Source organism: Dipodomys spectabilis, unplaced genomic scaffold (assembly GCF_019054845.1).
Source record: "Dipodomys spectabilis isolate Male_0828 unplaced genomic scaffold, ASM1905484v1 ptg000599l, whole genome shotgun sequence".
NCBI classification, from domain to species: domain Eukaryota; kingdom Metazoa; phylum Chordata; class Mammalia; order Rodentia; family Heteromyidae; genus Dipodomys; species Dipodomys spectabilis.
Window position 1 is genome coordinate 407,157 of NW_024871276.1, and position 18,766 is coordinate 425,922.

The window sequence follows — 18,766 nt, forward strand, 5'->3', positions numbered from 1 at the left end:
GATGAACTGGCCATTTCAATCTAGGGCAGGCAGACAGACAGACAGATGAAGTGGCCATCCCAATCTACTCAGCTCTGTGAACTGGCAGTGAGCTGTTTCCAAGATTGTGCAGAGTCCCAATCCAGGTGGCTCTAAGTATGTACTTCATCCAGCCCACTTCAAAACAGTTCTGATCTCCAGCCTTGTCCGTGACTGATTCATTCATTCATTCATTACTGGCAATCACTACCCAGGTGTTCAGCAGGGAGCAGAGCTGTTGGCACTGTGGGATCTGAGTTTAGTTGCCTTGGTAATGAGGATGGCTAACAGCCAGGGAGCCACTGCTATGGCCAGGTAGTGCTATGTTTACTTCCTTGCAAAGGACACAGCCCCTCCTGCCCAGCCCAGGCGCTGTTTGTGGGCAGTGGCGTGTACTTGGCATGCCAGCTCTCCTGGCATATACCCAACACTCAACAAGCAAGGCGCTGCCTGCTGCTATAACTAGAAATCCCTGTAACAGCCATAGATAGGTCCTCCTTCTGTGGGTGAAGAAGCTGGCGGTGGACAGAGGTGAGGTAACCCCCTTGCCCAGGGCCTCACTTTTACTAAAAGCAGGGGTGAGGGTCTGAACCCAGGCAGTCGGATTCCAATTGCCAAAGTCTGCTCAACTAACCCTTAAGGATCTCAGGGCAGGAATCTCACACCTGAGTACAAATACTTAACTAGCTAGAAGCAGGGGCAGCTGCTCTCCTCTGCCCTACTTCCTTACTTTGTGAAATGGAGCATGTCATCAGCCTGTCTTTCCCCTTCCCTCCACCCCACCCCCCTCCAGGCCCACAGTGGCCACCATCAGACCAGATTAAAAAAAAAAAAAGATCTAGGCAGTTCTCTAAGCAGGAGGGGAGGGCAAGACTGAGGTGGGGTGGGGGACAGAGGCTCTGAGTCAGGAGAAGGAAGAGAGGGAGTGTTTGTAGAAGCCTGGTCCTTTTAAACTGACAGGCGTCCAAGCCCCCCCCCCTCCAGCATTCCCCTCTTCCCCCCACCAGGCCAGGCGCCCCCAGCGATTAACTCTGCAGCCCCAGATCTCACTGGAAGACGGTGCAACAACCTTAAGCATTTTTTGCTCAGGTAGGTTGTGAGGGTGGCGGACGGGAATGGGGGAAAGGGAGGATCTAGACCGGAAGCCTAAAGGCGAAACACAATCAAATGGAAAGTCGGACGGTTTCTGACCGGTAACTTTTAACACATGGCGTCGGGCAACCGCGGGCACTCCGCAAAAGGACCGCATCGCCATAACGGCGTTGTTTTACCCTGGGGTACCGCTACCAGACAAAGCCCTACTCTCGCCACCCCCACTCCCCGCGCCCCCAGCCCTTCCGTGGCAAACACTTCGGTCCAAGTCTGGAGACCTACGGTAGAGATACGGGAGACCTCAGGGCTCGCTAGCCCACAGGGGGTGCAGACCGTCCCGGGAAAGGGGCGCTGTCTTCAGAACTTGCCAACTAAGTGCTGCGGGGCCGCGCGGGCTGCGCCGGCGGTCCCCGTGCGTGTTTTCTCCGGGGCGCGGGGGCGCCCCCCGCGGGCGGGCTCCAGGAGGACCTGGGCGGCCCCTCTCGGCGCGATCCCCGCGGCCACCTCGGGGGCGCGGCAGCCCGGCGCGTGGGAGGGGACGGCGCGCCATTGGTTACGCGCGGAAGAGAGGAGGGACCAGCGCGGGCCACCAGACTCGGGCGAGCCCGGCGGCGCAGGACTCCGGCCGGCCCGGCCCTGCCCTGCCCTGCCCTGCGCCGCGCCGCCGGAGCTCGGCCCGTCCTGCTCGGCCCCCGGGTAAGGCGGGCACGATGTGAGTCGCCACGGGGCCCGAGCGTCCGCCCCGCACGCCAGCTCCGCGAGCGCGGCGCCCCGCGCGCTGGGAACGTAAGTCGGGTCCCCGCCGCCGCCGCCGCCGCCCGGCTGCTGCCTGCGCAGCGCAGCCCGCGGGGACCCCGGGGCCGCGGGAACCCCGGACAGCGAGCGCCGCACGCGCGCCAGCCGGGTGCCGGGACGCCGCGGCACCTGCGGGGTTGCGGGCGCCCGGGGTCCCCTCCCCAGCCGCTCCCCCCTCTGCGCGTTCCTCCCTCTGACTCGGTTTCCCTCTCTCCCCGGCTTTCTGCCTCCGCCGCCCCCCTTCCTCCCGGACTGTTGATTTCGTCTCTCCCTCCCTCTCTCTTTTCTTTCTTTCGTTCTCCCCCCCGCCCCCCGCTCTGTGTTTCCAGGCGAGAGGGAGACAGTGGGAACACCGAGAAGTCAGTTTTTCCTGGGTGCCGGGGTGTCGGCGCCCCGCGCTCGGCCCCGGCTCCTCCCCCGCCCCTCCCCGCCGCACCCCTCCCGCCTTTGTTCCTGGGTCCCGGAGTACGCGGGGCAAACTTGCGAGTTCCCGTCCCCGCGCGCGCGCGGGCAGGTGATGGTGGAGTTCGCGCTACTCTCCAGTCTGGCCCGACCTCGGAGGAGGGGACGGGGGGGGGGGGGCGGGAGCTGGGGACCCCCGGGGCGCGCCGCTGCCCAGCCCAGGCCTCCCCAAAGTGGCGGAATGTTTGAACCCCCATAGATTAGGCACCGATCGTGGCGGGGAGAGGGGAGAGCGAGGCTGAGCGGAAAACCCCCTTATGCCCTGAGGAGCGGGGCCAAGCCAAACCCCAGCTCGGGGGGGGGGGGTGGGGCGCAGGTGGACAGAGAATGCCTCTCCCCTCCCCCCCCAGGCGTGAAGTCCGGGGCATCAGGACATGGGGGCGGGGGTTGGCCCGGCGCAGGGTGGGCTGGGCCTCCGAGCTACGCACAAAAATATGAAGAGGGCGCTGGGGGGCGGGGGGTGTCCGTAGAGAAAGGCCGGGACGGCGCGCACATCTCCGGTGCGCCCCCGGGACCGGAGAATGGTTGGGTCTCGGGGAGGGAGGGGGAGTGCTCGGGATGGGGAGAGGTCGTCCCGGTCCGCGGCAGCCTGGCCAGGCGTCGCCTCCCCGTTGCGCTCCGAGGTGGGGGTGGAGTGAGGGGGAATCCACCCCCCCCCACACACACCCAAGGCTGGGCCACAGCCCCACGCCCCGCGACCACTCGCACTTCCGGCTTGGTTTCTTTGTAGACAAACTTTTCTAGACCCCCCCTCCCCCCACGGCCGAAGGGCTCGGGGCCACCATGCGCGCCCAGGCCGACCACGCAGCCCCCCCTGGGCCTCCACCCCACCCACCGCGGCCGGACCGTGGAGGGGGGCTGGACCTGCGGCTCGCCCGTCCTAGGATCGGGGTGTCTTTGTTGGAGAAACAGGAGGGGGCGCTGTCCACTCCCTAGCCTCAGCCCGCCGCGGGACTCCGCCTGGGAGGAAAGCGTTGGCTTCTATTATTGCTTGCTTGCTCGGTTGTGGTCTGTATGGTGCACGGTCTGTCCGTCCCTCGCTGTCCCCAAGGGCCCCGGGGGTGGGGGTGGGGGTGGAGGATCAGCGACTAGTGATCTCCTCTCCTGCTCACAAGCTGTCTGCTTTGTCAGGATTTCCCAACTGGGATTGGCTGTCCAACTACGTTCCCCCAATCTGGTTTGTTGGCTGCCTAGCCCTTCCCCAGGACCACTTCCCATGTTATGCAGGGCAGGTCCTTAAGGCATCGCCCCTCTGCTGGAAGAGCCCCCATTCATGCAGAAGGAAATGTTAAGAGTAGGGGTGGGGGCAGTAGTCTTGGGCTGCTCTTTACTTTGGTTTATGGCACAAAAGGTTCTGTGAGTGCTACGCCCCAAATGATAGATAGAACAAAGGGCCAGGCTAGATCCAGGTCCAGGCGCCTGGGAGACAGCTGTGACAAAGTAAGGACTCTTATTATTCTCTTGGAGATGTCATGTAAGGAAGGTGGAAGCCACTAAGAAGTAAACAAGTTATATAGAATGCCAGGGACAAGGGATGGGGGGGGGAGGGGCGAGATGTGGAGTGCCCAAAGATCAGGTTGCCTTTTTGTGGCCTGGGAAGCCTACCTGCCTGATCCTGCTGAGGGCAGCTTGTGCAAAGGGCCTGAGGCTAGAATGTGCAGCTAGGGTGGAGTATGGACCTGAATCCCAGCTGCTGGTCCAGTCGACCCCTCCCGAGGCCAGGCCTGGGGGACAATGGAAGAAGTGTCCAGGCTGAGAGTCCTGTCCCAGCCAGATCAGGAGAGCCAAAGCTACATCCTGTTTCTAACTCACAGTGACCCCCAGCTCTCTTCTGACCCAGAAGTGTCACCCCACTTCTTTCCAAATGGTCACCCCCTTCAGAGCACTCCTTTTTCATACTGGCATTGAATCCCCTGGGAAGGGGTCCTGCTCTGGAGTTGGTCTGGTCCAGGGGGAAACTGAGGCAGAGAAAGCAAGTCTCTTGATTTGGAAAGAACAACAGCACAGTGCTGTTTCAGCTGAGTGTGGCATCTTCTCACCAGCCAGAGGTAGGTGTCATTTTTTTTTTTTTAATGCCTATTTTAAAGATTTAGAAACCGAGGCCCAGAAAGGCTCCAAAGTCAGGCCTCAGGGCCAGGATGTGAGCATGGGGCTTTTGCCAGGTGGGACCCCTTTAATCCCCAGGCTAGAGCCCAGACATAGCAGGTGGGGTGAGGGGAGAATCATCTCTGGATTAGGGTGCTGTCTAGCTATCCCCAACTCTGGGGAAGACATAGGCCCTGGGTGTAGCCTTCCCATCTCACCCACAAGACAGGACACAGCTTCTTCTGAAACATTGGCTCGTGCAGGTAGAGGTGGAGGTTTTCCCCTACCCCCTGCCAAGTTCCCCCAGCAGCCCTGGCTAGGGGAGAGGTAGGTGCTGGGGGGTGGGGCTGCCACAGCATTCTCACTGGAGTCCCGGCCCCAGGGAGGCAGGGAGCAGGCTCTCCCGTGGATGACCGCATCAGCTGCCCTTAGGGGCACTGACGTGGTCACTGCGCCCAGGGGGGAAGCCGGGCTGCTCTGGGTTGAAAAGGACAGGAATTCTCCATGCGCCCTGCCCTTTGCCAGTGACAGCCCGGACAGGAAGGGCCCTTTCAGTGACTGCTGAGTGCTGACACAGCAGCAGGCTTTCCCCCCTTCCCCTTTCCCCCCCTCCCGCCCCCATCCCACTCTCCCTGCCCACCCCAGCCTGGCCAGCACAGCAGGGATGGGTTATTTTTGTCCCTGAAGCTTTGGAGACGTTTGTGATGAAAGTTGGGGCTTCCCTGTGCTGCTCTGGCCCTCTGGCAGGTTCAGCGGGAAGTGAAGAGGAGGGGTGGGGTGGGGGGTGGGGCACTTGATCTGGGCCTGATGTGACTGGCATGTGACTGGCAGAGGTGGGCAAACCCCAGGGACCACGCGCTCCCCCATGCAGCCTGGGGAACTGCAACCTGCCGGCAGGTCCAGGCTTGTGATGGCCAGACTTCAGCTGTCTTGCTGTGGATTCCAGTGTCTCAGGGACACTTCCCAGCACCACGGCAAAGCCTGTGCCCCAGCTCCCAGGGTCCAGATCCTGGAGGGTTCTTGACCCCAAGCTTTGTTGCGTGACAGCGGGCGGGATTTTCATCATCTGCCTGTGTACTTACTGGGAGTGGGCAGACAAAGGCAGGCGGGCGATGGCAGGCTCCACCCCCTGGGCCCCAGGCCAGGCTGCCAGCCCTGCGCTCCCACCACTGGAGCCTCATCTCCGTAGTGTGCCCCCCACCCCCATCGTGAGACCCAGCACCCCAGAGGCCGCTGTGCTGTGCGAGTGTCAGTGTTGAGCGCGTGGGTTTCTCTGCCTCTGCATCTTCTCTTTGGACTCTAACTCCCACAGCCTTGTAAGTCAGGAGGCATTTACAGGGAGTAGAGAAGCACCCCCCCAGGCCTGGACATGCTCATGATGGACATGAGCACAGTGCCCACCCCAGGGAGACACAGAGGACCCTGAGTGTGGGCCTCCAATGGGCGCTGTGCTGGGATTTTGCACCCCAGCTTGTCCTGAGGGCTGCCGGGATGTCCCGGAGGACTCACAGATGATGCAGGTTCTGGACCCCTCTCCCCCTTCTGTCCTTCCCTCTTTTCCCTCCCACCCACTGTGCCTCTCACTGCTGCCAGCCCAAGACCCCACTTCCAGCTATTTTGCACCAGTGTGATAACAGAACAATGGAACTCAGAGCTTTGTGCGCGTGCACAGGGCCCATAGCCAAGGAGGCCAGACCAGATGCAGGGGACTCCCAAGCACAGGGGCCCTGGGAAGATCGCTCGGAGCCCAGTTCAGCTTAGGCATCAAGCTCACAAAACATCTCTCCCCCACCACACACATGTGCACATACATACATGCTTGTACACACGTGCACACCATGCATAAGGCATGTGCACATGCATACACATATGCACACACATACATGCACACTTATGTACACTCAGGCATAATACAAATGCATAATGCACCTGCATGCACATATGCATCTGGGCACAGGAGAACAATGAACATTTCTGCATGCGTGCACACACATGTGCACACATGCACCCATACACACGGCAGCTTCTCTCTGGACACCTCATTAAATCACAGCATGCAGTTAAATTGAATTCCAGCACTGCCACATACCCCAAGGGATATTTGAATAAGCCATGTTTTCTCATCTGTATGATGGGGTGCAGCGCTGTCCTCCTGGGTGACAGTGGAAGTTTCAGAGGTTTTCTGGTCTGGATGTGCTGGCCGTGTCCTGCAGCCCTGGGCAGACATGGTGTGTGCATAGCGGGGGGGGGGGGGGGGAGGTGGAGGGCGCAGCTCCCTCCTCCAGGGAAGGGACAGGGCCTGTCGGTAAGCAATGGGTTTGGGACGGAAGTGGTCTTGGCTGGGCTGTGAGAGCAGCAGCAGTGACTTCCCCTGAGTCATGGAGGCTGAGCAGCTGTGTGCTTCTGGGTCCCTTCCTCCTCCGTGGGTCTGGAGGTCCCCTAAGCCAGCCCTCCTGGACACAGCCTCCCTGTCCGGGCAGCTCTGCAGTCCATGTGTTGCTATGGAAACCAGGCTTCCAGGGAAGGAGAGGGGAGTCAGGGAAGTCCTCCACCCAGGACATGCGTGGGAATGGTGGCCTGGTCCCATCAGATCTGCTGCCCAGGGCTGAGCCTGGACAGGCGCCCGGCAATCATATTATTAACCACTCTATTTTCTGGAACGCATACCAGTACTGTTCCCCATCCCAACCCATGAGTGGACTAGAAGCAGCAGTCTGGGTTTCCAGATAAGGACTTCGAGATTCAAGAGTGTTTAAGTCATTTCCCAAAGGCTACACAGCAGTTAACAGAAAGAGTTGGGCATTGAGGCCCAGTGTCCCTCATCTTGAAGGATGTTCCCTCAGACCCAGTCTGTCAGTCTCCCCCGACTCCCGGCCCCCGGAGGCTCTGTGTTGCTCTGTCTGGTAACCATTGTGGCCTTCAGCACCCCCAAGTAAGGCTCTGCACAGCCCCATTGTCCTGTGGGCCGCTGTGGTTCAAGATCAGTTGCCCTTTAGGGACTGGTCACATTGGAACGTGGCAGAGTCCCCTTTCCTGCCCTGGGCTGCTAGTCTTAAGCTTTTGTTGTTTTGGTTTATGGAGACAGGGTCTCACTGTGTAGCCCGGCTGGCCTGAAACTGACAAGCTCCATCCTCCTGCCTCAGCCTCCTGCTTTCTGGGATCCACGTGTGGACCTGCATGCCTGGCCTGACCACCGGGTGGCCGGCTTCTGCAAGTCAGGTGTGGCTGGAGCCCTGGGGGAAGCTGAGTGACCTGTTGGCTACCACTCACTCCCCTGACCTGTGCTGACCGAAAGACCAGTGAGCCTCAGGGTCTTCAGAATGTTCCGTCTTGGGAGTTGAGCTCAACTGACCAGGAACACAGCTGAGGGGACGTGGGGGTGGCCACAGGAGGAAGAGGAAGAGAAGGAGGAGAGGGAAAGAGGAGAACAAAGAGGAAAAAGAACAGGAGGAAGAAGAGAAGGAGAAGAAGAAGATGAGGAGGTGGAAGAACTAGGTGCTGATGGCTCGAACCTGTAAACCTAGTTACTCAGGAGGCTGAGATCTGAGGCCTGGAGTTCAAAGCCAGCTGGATAGGAAAGTCCATGAGACTAATAAACTACCCAGAAAAAGCTGGAAGTAGCACTGCGACTCAAGTGGTAGAGCTCCAAGAGGCTCAGGAGATAATGCCCAGGCCTGAAGTTCAGACCCTAGGGGAAAAAAAAAGGAAGAGGAGGAAGGAGTAGAGGGAGAGGAAGAGAAGCAGGAAGAGAAGAGGAGGAGGAGGAGCAATAGCAGTTGCTGCCACCCAGGGCAGGAAGGACCTTCTTGCTTAGATGACACACAGCAGAGGGACAAGCTGCTAAGACAGGGGTTGACCCCGTGTCCCATCTCCTTGGCAGCTGGACACATGGGACTCTCCTCTCTCCTCTCCCTCTCCTCCAGCAGGCTGACACAGGACATCCTGGGACCCTCAGAAGGCAGGTGGGGTAGGTAGGAAACCTGGCAGGCCTGAGTGGACAGCTCTCGCTCCTCTGCGTGGCTGGGTGAGGCCTGGACACAACATGGATCCCAGGCCCCGTGTGTGCTTGCTCTCACTCTAGCCAGTGACAATTTTGCAAAGTGGGAGTTCTTGTTTTCCTATATCTCATAGGGGGAGGGAACTAAGGCCGAAAGCCTGGCAGTGACTTGCCCAAAGCCTGCAGCTGGTCAAAGGACCGAGCCACGATTCATCCCGGGGTCTTCCCATGGGTGCTGGCCTGTCCTTGGAGGGAAATAAAGGCCAAAAGGGGGCCTGAGGTATGCAGGTATGGCTTCCCTCGGGGTAGGAAGGGCTTTTTAGGGGCTGGTGGGTGGGTTTGGGTGTTGCAGGGCCCAGTCCTGATGGTGAAGGGAGTCATGCAGAGTTGAGCACTGTTCGCCTGGCTGGGAAGTAGGTGTCAACCCCTCCCTGGAGATTTGAATTCAAGATCTCATTCTCCCACGGGGCCATGAGGGCCTTTGGAGTGATGCTGGCTGGGCTCTAGGGACAGGCACAGTGGGTCCTGCCAGCCCTAGGCGCTTTACGGCCTTGCCTGGGGATGAGCACCCTCCCCTCCACCCCCCCACGGCCCTCCTTGAGCAGTACTGCCCAGGATCCTGGAGGAACTGTCCTGCATTCATCCTGGCCGGCCGTCACTGCTCACAATCACACAGACCGCCCCCAGCAGCAACTTGTCAGCATGGACCTAGGGCACAAGGGTGAGGGAAGTGGTCCTCACTCCCAGGGTGAGTGAGGACATGGGCAGTCTGTGTTGAGGTCTGGGGGAGGCCTGGTCTTGCCCAGCGGGCTTGGGGAAGGTGGCCATGTCTGATCACATAAGTATTTCCTAGGGCAGGGCACTGGTGTGGAACTTCGCAGGCACGGCATCTTGTATGCTCAGAACATCCCTAGCAGGTTTCCCTTCACAGATGAGGAGACTGGCACAAGGTCACAGGGCCAGGAAGGGGCCCCTCAGGACTGAGTCTGGCAGCTGAGTCATGCCCAGGCTAGTAAGAGGCCTGAGAAGGCAGGGTGCCGGGGAGGAGGGCTCACCGACATTAGCAGGTGTTGAGGAAGACAGGGAGGAACTGGACCTCTCGTGCACTGCGTGAGCCCAGCCAGTCTGGAAAGTAGATGGGCTCTCTTTGGCCCTGGGGATGCACCATGGCGGTCCTGTGCTGGGATCATTCCCCTTAGAGACGTGGGGATGTGGGGTCTCCCCATAGTGGGACATGAATGGTAGTAGCTGTGCTGGCCCTGCAGTACAAAGGAAAGGGTTGGGCTGTGGTTGAAGCCTGCAGCTTGGTTGGATCTCAGAGGCCTTACTCCAGATGGAAGAAGCCTGGCCTAAAAGGTCATCCATTTTGTGGATCTGTTTATGTAACATCTGAGAAAACCAAAACAGAGCCTATAGTGACAGAGAACAGATCTGCTATGCTTGGCGGGAGTGGTGGCGGGGGGACGTGCTAGGCAGGCACACTGCCGTGCAGTGTGGAAGGGGCCGAGCCTGTGTCTGGGCCTGGAGATGGTGGGTAGATCGTATCACCACAGCGTACACAAAGGCCAGTCTGTGTGCATTCAAATGGAAGCGCCAGAGAAGAGGCTGAGGAGGGGGGACATTGACGTGTGTCACTCGGCCACAGGGATGAGCTCTTGTGGTTGAGCAGCAAGAGGAAGCCCCCCCGGAAATTCCATCACAAGAAGGTGGCAGCCAGCTGAGGAGTTGGGGCATGAGCCTGGCCTTATGTGCATCTCCCACAAATGGCCGCCGCCTCAGTAGCGCTTGCTGAGTGCTTCCTTTTAGGGGTGCAGATGGCCTCTGTGGTTTCTGTATCCTTAAGTGTGTGAGAGGAAAAGCAGGGCCACCCAGATCTAGATGAGGAAGTAAGGCGGGGGGTGGGGGGGACCTGGGGGCCCACAGGCCACGGTCCCTGGAGCTCCCTAATGCTGACACAATCTTAACATTTCCAACCTCAGACTGCTCACTTCCTACCCGGCCCTTGCACCCTGCCCTTTGCAGCTCTGTTGCGAGCTGGGTTTGTTGGGGTGTTTTATTATTATTATTCTCCACCTCTTTTAATTTTTTTATTGTTGTAAAGGTGATGTATGGAGGGGCTACGGGTTGCCTGAGTCAGGTAGTGCGTACATTTCTTTTTTGATGATGTCACCCTCTTCCCTCATTCTCTCCCGGTTTTTCCCTCCCACCCCACCCCCAAAGTGCATAGTTCACTTTCAGCATAGTGTCTAGTGCGTGCTGCTGCTGCTGCATTTGTTTGCTCTGGGTAGGTGCTTTATTTTACGTGAAATCACCGGGAGCTGTGGTGACGGGGGACATTTCTCAGCTGGCCCCGTAGGGCCCAGGAGGATGAGATCTGCCAGGGTTCTCCTGGTGGACAGCTGGAGGCTTCTAGCCTTATCTGTGAATGGTGATCGTCTTCGTAGCTGGCCAGAGAGTAGCTGTGTGGAAAAGGAGATGCTGGGGTTCTGGGGGGGGAGGAGGAGGGTGTGCTGCTGGCAGGGAGCCGTGGGGTGGGGGACACTGATACTGTGCAAGCTGTTCTCTGCCATTCCCTGGAACCTGCTTGCCTATCTGCAGAACACGGCACCCAGGCTGGCCCGGGCGCCCCACCCTGCACCCACTGACACGCTGCATTCTCCCGCAGATTGTGCCAGCCGAGGACATTTCCATCTCCAGCACCCAGCACACAGTAGGTGCTCAGGATTGGCCCCAGGTGCTGCTGGGGGTGGCAGATATCGGGGTAGGAGAGGGGGCTGGGGTGCTCATGGCCAGGGCAGGGTGCCCCTCTTTGGGTTTCTGGCTTTGAAGTGGGAGGTAGGAAGGTAGCGGGTTTGCTGGAGATGGGGGTATCCAGGCAGATCAGTGGGTCCTGGGCCCCAGAACTTTGGAAAACCCCTGCCCCACCACAGGGCTGATTATGAGGCTCTGTCCAGCCTTGGCCCTTGGGCCGTGCTGTGTCCACTTGGCCAGCAAGGGGGGCCTGAGGAGCACCACCTGCTGGGACTCTACCTGCTCCCCAGGCCCTGGGTGCGGTCCAGCCTCCCCCTAGCTGGGGACCATTCCCCTGGGGTCTGGAAGCCAGGCTGAAGCAGTGGCTGAGGCTAGGGTCACCCTCCCCAAACCCTTCTGCAGAGGAGAGGCCGGGCTCAAGGGCACCATGGCCGCCAAGCAGCCCCCGCCCCTCATGAAGAAACACAGCCAGACGGACCTGGTGAGCCGCCTGAAGACCAGGAAGATCCTGGGTGTGGGCGGGGAGGACGACGATGGAGAGGTGCATCGTTCAAAGGTAGGGGTGCGGGGGGCCCTCCTGGAGCCCCTCTTGGGGCAGGAGGAGATCTGCCATTTGAGGGGACAAGCAGCTGAGGCTCAGCATGTAGGGGCCCTAGGGCTCATCATTTTTCTAGAAACTCACTGGAGACGGCAGTGGCAGTCCGTTCCAAGGAGCTGACAGCTTATGTGGCAGGTGTTATACCAGCTGCCTTACGAGCACCGGGCTAATGGTGCCAGCCCTGGGAGTGGTGGCTTCCACTACAAACCCATTTGGCAGATGAGGAAACAAGAGAGGTTAAGGCAGTGCCTGGAGGTTGCACAGTCGTAGCTAGCAGAACCAGGCCACAAGCTAATAGCTACCGTATTATTGGCTGCTCTGGAACCCTGTGCCACGAGGAGATGGGAGAGAGATTCTCTCCGTGGGGTCCTCCCAGCCAGAGAGATGCCTTCTGCTCAGTATGGGGGGCAGGAGGGGGGGGGCTGGTGTAGTGGGAGCTCCACCTGGTTACTACTGACCCCTGTGTCCACAGATCAGCCAGGTCTTGGGAAATGAGATCAAGTTTGCTGTCCGGGAGCCTCTGGGGCTCAGGTGAGCACGGACTGACCCAGTCTACTTGTGGGGTGTGGAGTTGTGGTGGGAAATGTGTGAGTCCTGACCTCACCTGGCCTTGTCCTGGTTTGTACCCCACTTCATCACTCTGTCCCCCAAGTCCAGCCTCCCCCCCCCCCCCCGCCAGGACTGGCTGTGAGGGCTGCCCTGAGACTCCTTTGCCTCTCGTAGGGTCTGGCAGTTCCTCTCCGCTGCACTCTTCTCCGGGATCGCCGTCATGGTGAGTCTCCTGGGAGCTGGCCTTGGGTGGGGGTGGGATCAGAACTCACAACTAGACCCTGACCTGAGTGTGTGCCCCCCCACTCTCTCCTCCCACTACTCTGTGGGGCCCCTCCTCTGCTGGGCCCCTAGCATCCTGCGCCCCGGGAGCCCCAGAGACTTAAGTCCTGGTGCAGAGGCCGAGGCCTGGCTGCCCCTTGCCTGTCCCTGGGGGAAGAGAGTTTCCAGAGCCTCAGCTCTGAGCCCCTCTTACTGCTGCCACAGGCCCTGGCCTTCCCTGATCAGCTCTATGATGCCATCTTTGACGGAGCTGAAATCACCAGCAAGACCCCCATCCGTCTCTACGGCGGCGCGCTCCTCAGTGAGTATTGCTGGTGGACTGCTGGTTAAGAGGGGGTGGGGGTGGGGTGGGGGGCGGCGACTGGCCCTTCCCCCAGGACTGGGATCTCCTTCCTTCCCTAGCCTCTTTCCTCTGGTGTCTGTCGGTCTGTGCTGCCACCTTGTGGCCACCAGTGGCATGTCCTCCGCGGGATGGGAATCTTGCTTAACAGTCTGGGATGAGTGTTTATTGCTGTGGGTTAGTGTTCTGCTCTGGGCATTGGGGTACAGTGGTGAATGAGTCCAGATCTAGAGAAGGAAGCAGACTCCATGTAGGGTCTGCTGAACCCCCTCCCATCTTTATCCCTAGAGCATTTGAACCACTTCTTTCTAATCTGAGTAGAACAGTGGTGGTTAGGAAATTGACTTATAGATTTTAAAGTTCAACATCCGTAATAACCCTCCTCTTCTCTAAACCATTCTATGGCACCCTTTTTCCTGTGGATGTAAGCCCTACCACCTCTGCTTAGCACCTAAAGTTCTCAGTGGAGCAGATCCATCACCCCGCATCCATAATGGGCCCTGGTCAGCAGCCCAGCCCCTAGGTTCAGAAGGCCCCCTGGGTCTTTGCACAAACAATTTATCCAATCTGGTGCTCTTGTACTTCTATCCAACAATCTTCAGTGGTAGCTCAGACACTTCTGACAAAGGCAGGGGTGACAGTGGGGCTTGGCACTGCCTTTGGGCTGTGGTGGGAGAGCTCCAACTATGGAATTAGACAGATGGAATATCTGGCCACATAGCTGGGGTCTTGAGTCAACAGACATGGAAGGGTAGGCTGAAGAGCAGGATGGGGCAAATACCTTTTGACCTGAGCAGTAAAGGGAGGAGCAGGTCTAGCCACTGCCCTGGGACTGGTGCTCAGCCTGTCCCCCTCCCGGATCTCTGACCCCCGGCTCTCCGTGCCCACCCCACCAGGCATCTCCCTGATCATGTGGAATGCACTCTACACAGCCGAGAAGGTCATCATTCGGTGGACGCTGCTCACAGAGGCTTGCTACTTTGGGGTGCAATTCCTGGGTGAGTCCTGAGGTGATATCGGGTGGGGCTTTGGCCCCCATTCCCCGCAGGTCCTGGGGTTCACAGGGAGTAGTGCAGATCTTCCAGTGGGGAGCTAGCAGGAGGAGACGGAGCCGCTCACGTGTACCTGTGTGCTCGCACACCTGAGTGCAGCTGTCCCTGCCTCACCCATCCCTTGACCGTGCAGCCCCCTGGGTGGCAGCACTCCCTCTGGTGTCCCCTGCTCTGCCCGCACCTGCTATGGGGTGGGGGCTACAACAGAGCGGGTTGTCGGGAGGATGGGCAGGGGCGTCTGGGGCTCAGCAGTGGGAGCTTCCTGTGGGTAAGGGGTGGGGACAAGGGCACATCCCATCTCTGACCTCCATTTCCCCCCCCCCCCTACCTTCCTCCACAGTGGTCACTGCCACGGTAGCTGAGACAGGCCTCATGACTTTGGGAACCCTGCTGCTTCTGGCCAGCCGCCTCGTTTTCGTCGCAGTCAGCATTTACTACTATTACCAAGTGGGCCGGAAACCCAAGAAAGTCTAGCAGGGCGGGGACCTGCCTGCGGCCCGGCCAGGGAGGCTCCAGGGCCTTTGGCCTCCTTTGGCTTCCTGAAAGGTCAGAGGCTCTGCCCCCAGCCAGCCTCAGTCAGGTGGGCCTCCCTCTTTCTGCTGGTTTGGAGACAGGTGGCTGCACCCCATTCTTTGTCCTGTGCAGGATCCCGGCCCCCATTTGCTGGGCTCTCTGGGCCTCCATACCCCCTGAAAGCCTCTCTCTGAGTGGCTAGCAGTGTCCTCGGGGTGGGCTGAGCCGAGGCCCAGGCCTCCTCTGCCAGGAAGCCCGCTGGACAGAGAGCTCCCGAGCCCCCTGCCCCCAGCCAGCCTGGAGCCGGAATGGCTGATCTTGGCTTCTTTCCAAGCCAGAAGTCTGAGAATCTGACCTTGTGCCCCAGCCAGGGGCCCTCTGCACCCCACGCATGTGCGTGCGACAGACACACACACACACACACACACGCACACACACACACACGCACATGCACACACGCCCCTTCCTGTAGCCACTGAGGGCTGACAGGCAGGCAGAGGCCATGTTTTGGAGCCTGAGCCTCCTTTGGCCTTCCTGTGAGGATTACCACCCATTGCCTGCATGCCTGTGCTCTCCAGGGCCCTGGCTGTGGGGCACCCTGCTGGGGGCGGGCTGCTCCCCACTTAGGCCTTTGACCCTTCCCTAACCTGGCCCCTGGCACGTGGATGTGGAGAGCCCCAGCGGGAAGCTGTGTTGGGGTGGGGGACTCAGAGGGGAGCAGGGGGGGAGCAATGGCTGTCCCTTTGCCCACTCCCCCTCCCCAGCATGTCCTCCAAGGCTTTCAGCCCTTCCTGCCCTCCTTCCTCAGGGGGAGACTAGTCTCTGGACTCCCTAGGCTGCCCCACTGCCTCTTGGGTAGGCTTTGTGCAGGGGAAGTAAACAGAAGTAGTTGGGACCAGTCCCCTCCGGTCACTCCCCTGTCCCAGGGACACACAGAGGCTGGCAGTGAGCTCGGAGCTAAGGCTCCCAGGCCCGACTTGCAGGCCACCAGCTGGTGTGCAAGACTCACCCTCGGCACCTCCTCCCTTGCAGCACCGGAGAGGAATAGTGTGGTATCAGGCATGTGAGGCAGCGCACAGGTCAGGCTAGCCACTCCCTGCCAAGCACAAGGGACCCGCACTGTGAAGGAAAACCTGCTTTTTGCTGCCATCCGGCTCTTGCCCCTGTGCCCCGGGCAGGCCAAGCCCATTCGTGATGGCACTGGGGAGGGATGCCTGTATCCCCACCCCAGCCATGTCTGCCTGTCACCACTGGCTGCTCCTAGGCAGGGGGCAGTGCCTTGTCCTCCCCTAGCTGGGCATGCGGCGCACTCCCCGGGGGTCAGGCAGGAGGCGGAGAGCTGCAGCTGGGCCTTGGCACCAGGCAGTGCAGGCCAAGCCACTCAGTGTGATGGGGTAGAGCCTGGCCTCAGCTGGGTGGCCAGGCTACTCCGGGACGGAGCTGTCCTGGTGGGACAGGGTCAGATGGAGTTTGGCAGACAGATGTGCAGCTTGTGGGGGTCAGTTAGGGAAGGCACAGGAGTTGGGGGAGCCCCGGGTACCCCTCCACAAAGCCCCTCGTGCCCTCTTCCACCTTGGCTCAGCTCCACCCACAAAGCAAGGCCACCTTTGTTCACGGTCACTCTATTTATTCCTCGTTCCTTTTTCTTTTTGTAAGAAACAGTCATAAAAACCAGTGCAAAACCATCGTGCAGGAGTCCTGTCTTGCGTTACAAAACTTCTCTGGGTACACGGTATAAAAAGGGGCCGGCAGGCTACACTAGCTCCGCTCTACGACAGGGTGTCTACACACGGCAAAATAGACTTTGCACAGAGCACAGGGTGGGGGGCGGTGGGACGGGGGCCGGAGCCACAGGGCTGGACCCTCATCAGCGGGGCGGGCCCGGCCCAGCCCGCAGGACTCCGCCCTTCCAGAGGCCGAGGCTTCCGCTCTAGCACAGGCAGGAGCTGCCGGCGAGGCCCATTTGAAGTCTCAGGTGTGGGACCCCGGGGAGAAGGGATTTCCCCCCCCCATCTGACAGCCTGAGATCAGCTGGCTAATGTCAGAGCAAGCAGATGCCTTCTGCTGTGCCTTCTGGCCTGGCTGGGCACACTTGGCACTGTTAGGGAGAGAGCCCTTGAGGTGAGCCACTCCTATCTAACCTACCTTGGCTCCTTTCTCCCCTCAGGAACCCCACCCCGCTCCATACCTGTCACAGGCCCCAGAAGGCTGGGGTGCCCCAGGCCCTGTGGTTGGATTCAGCCTTACCCAGCCTGGTAAAGGGATTTGGGTTGATCTGATCGGTTTAACCAGCCATTAGTCTCTCCATGGGACACGGAGTGGAGGGGTCCAGAGAGAGGCCCTGTTTCAGAGGCTGGGCTGGGGGGGGGGGGTTGTAGTTAGAGGTCCCCTGGATCCTGAAAACAGCCTCCAGTGAGTTCCTGGTATCACTTATGGAGATGTCAGGGCAGGCTGACACACAGCCAGGGTGGGAGGATGGAGCTCAGATGTCTGAGAAGAGGCCAGGACTAATGGGGATGGCAGGAAGGGAGGAGGAAGGAGGGTCCGTAGGACCCTGGACAGCAGCCACAGAGCTGGCTGCATCTCAGAAGGGACAGGGGACAGAAGCAAGGAGCTCTGGGTTCCAAAGCAGCAGCTCCATCTCTCTCAGGAGGCAGGGAGGCTATTAGAGGCTTTTAAGACACAACAGGCTCTTCCTAGGAGAGACAGGAGAGCAGAGACACCATGTTTCTATCCATCCTGTGTCATGGCAGACATTACTAGTCAAACTCAGGCTTCTGACAGACATCACTAATCATATCCTATCAACTTTGAACCAAACCAGGCAACCATAGCAGAGCCCTAGTAGGGTCCAGGGTCAGGTTATCTTGCAAGCTGTTTGGCAACCTGGTCTTGTGTGTGTGTTGTGTGTGTGTGTGTGTGTGTGTGTGTGTGTGTGTGTGTGTGTGTGTCTGGAGAATCTCTGTCTATGCTGGGGAGGGAAGGACACACTGGAATGTCAGGTGGGCTGTGAAAAGTGTCACAGCAGAAATGTCTGGGAAATCCTAGGCTTCTTCAGCCTGGAGACAAGGGCTGTTGGGGAAGTCAAGGTACAACCTCAGCACCCCAGGAAGGAGGAGCAAGCGGGCCACACAGGCAGAACCCTAGAGCCACAGGAGAATCTTCTGTCTGTTGAGAGATGCTAAGGTCAGAGCATCGGAAGGCAGAAGGTTGCCTCCGGAGGTAGTGAGCTCCCAGTCCCTGGAGGTTATGCGAGAAGAGAATGCTCAACACATCCAAGCTTCGGGTCTGAGTAGGGAGAGGAGAATCGGATGTCTGCTCTCCTGGCCCCTCTTGGTGGTTTCTTCTACCCTAGGCACCAGGGAACTGAACAAAAACAAGGAAGGGGTGACCTGTGGGGATGGGTGGGCAGTGAGGACCAGATAGTGTGATGTGTCCACAGCGGTGGGGCTTAGGGACAGAGGCGGGTCAGTCCCCAGCCAGTGTGTCCGTAAGGAGACCGTAAGTGAGCAGCAGATCTGATGGAGCCCCAAACAGAATGGCAACAACCTGAAGATGACCCAGATTCATATGGGAATGGGCACACAGGTGCACGGTGGCGATGAACGAGCCACTGCCCCGCTCTAGGATCCGGCGTCCACCACACGCAGCTCCCTCGGTCCCCCTCTGGAAGCAGGGCCTCTCCATCCTCTAGCAGAGCAGACACTGCGCCTCCGGTCCTGCGTCATCAAGGAAATGGAGGCAGCTTCTGGGTGGAGTCTCTTGTGTCTCTGTTGCTTACATCTTTGCCATCTTGGTCCTGAAGTGCTGGGAGGGGACGGGGGATACCCCAATCTGTGGTGATCCAACTGCCCTGGGGCTGGGGGGGTCCTTTGGTCTCTGGCATTCCAAGCCAATGCTAGGCCCCAGCAGGGACGCCAGGTGCCTGCCCCAAGTCAAGGCCAGGTACTTCAGTTCACATTACTGTCTTCATGTCATCTTGTTAAAAAAATAGCTCTGTGTCCCCGGTCCTTCTCCTGGATGTCCATGCTGGCCTGCCTCCTCTCCAGAGCCAAGTGGATGGAGAGAGGAGGGGCACCGGGTGCTGGGCAGTGGTGGGCGGGGTGAGGTTCAGGCCACGCCCTCTACTGGATGCCGCGGAAGAGACACATGGCAAAGATCATGACAAACAGCTGCAGAGAAAGGAGAGAGAGAGGGGGAGAGGGCTGGGCCCACACCCTTAGGGGCTGTCC

The 18,766-nt window shown here is 59.4% G+C and overlaps 2 protein-coding genes across 7 annotated transcripts in view; one reads left to right on the top strand and one right to left on the bottom strand.

The window, feature by feature from the left end:
* Nucleotides 1-1,750: 1,750 nt before the first annotated feature.
* Tp53i11 (tumor protein p53 inducible protein 11) lies at nucleotides 1,751-16,220 on the top strand. Of its 3 annotated transcripts, none has more exons than XM_042671101.1 (8): nucleotides 1,751-1,896; nucleotides 11,115-11,183; nucleotides 11,603-11,756; nucleotides 12,271-12,329; nucleotides 12,522-12,570; nucleotides 12,834-12,930; nucleotides 13,866-13,967; nucleotides 14,362-16,220. In XM_042671101.1, exons 3-8 carry the CDS (start codon nucleotides 11,628-11,630, stop codon nucleotides 14,493-14,495), a joined length of 570 nt encoding a protein of 189 aa, XP_042527035.1. In that variant the 5' UTR covers nucleotides 1,751-1,896; nucleotides 11,115-11,183; nucleotides 11,603-11,627; the 3' UTR covers nucleotides 14,496-16,220. The 3 variants fall into 3 exon arrangements, with proteins under 3 accessions (XP_042527035.1, XP_042527034.1, XP_042527036.1); XM_042671100.1 differs by having other exon boundaries at nucleotides 1,752-1,896; nucleotides 11,115-11,159; XM_042671102.1 differs by lacking the exons at nucleotides 1,751-1,896; nucleotides 11,115-11,183; nucleotides 11,603-11,756 and having other exon boundaries at nucleotides 12,290-12,329; nucleotides 12,834-12,853.
* The window catches only part of Tspan18 (tetraspanin 18), a 144,901-nt gene continuing 140,821 nt past the window's right edge, over nucleotides 14,687-18,766 (bottom strand). For all 4 annotated transcript variants that reach the window (XM_042671094.1, XM_042671095.1, XM_042671096.1 and 1 more), the window contains one exon: nucleotides 14,687-18,706. In XM_042671094.1, coding sequence (XP_042527028.1) covers nucleotides 18,659-18,706 — 48 coding nt within the window. In that variant the 3' untranslated portion in view covers nucleotides 14,687-18,658. The remainder of the gene's footprint in view (nucleotides 18,707-18,766) is intronic.

Bases quoted from the DNA above. Each gene is read 5' to 3' on its own strand.
- Tp53i11 (XM_042671101.1), top strand. From the start codon at position 11,628: ATGGCCGCCAAGCAGCCCCCGCCCCTCATGAAGAAACACAGCCAGACG. The intron at 12,931-13,865 runs GTGAGTATTGCT...CCACCCCACCAG, and splicing joins CTACGGCGGCGCGCTCCTCA to GCATCTCCCTGATCATGTGG. The intron at 13,968-14,361 runs GTGAGTCCTGAG...CTTCCTCCACAG, and splicing joins CTTTGGGGTGCAATTCCTGG to TGGTCACTGCCACGGTAGCT.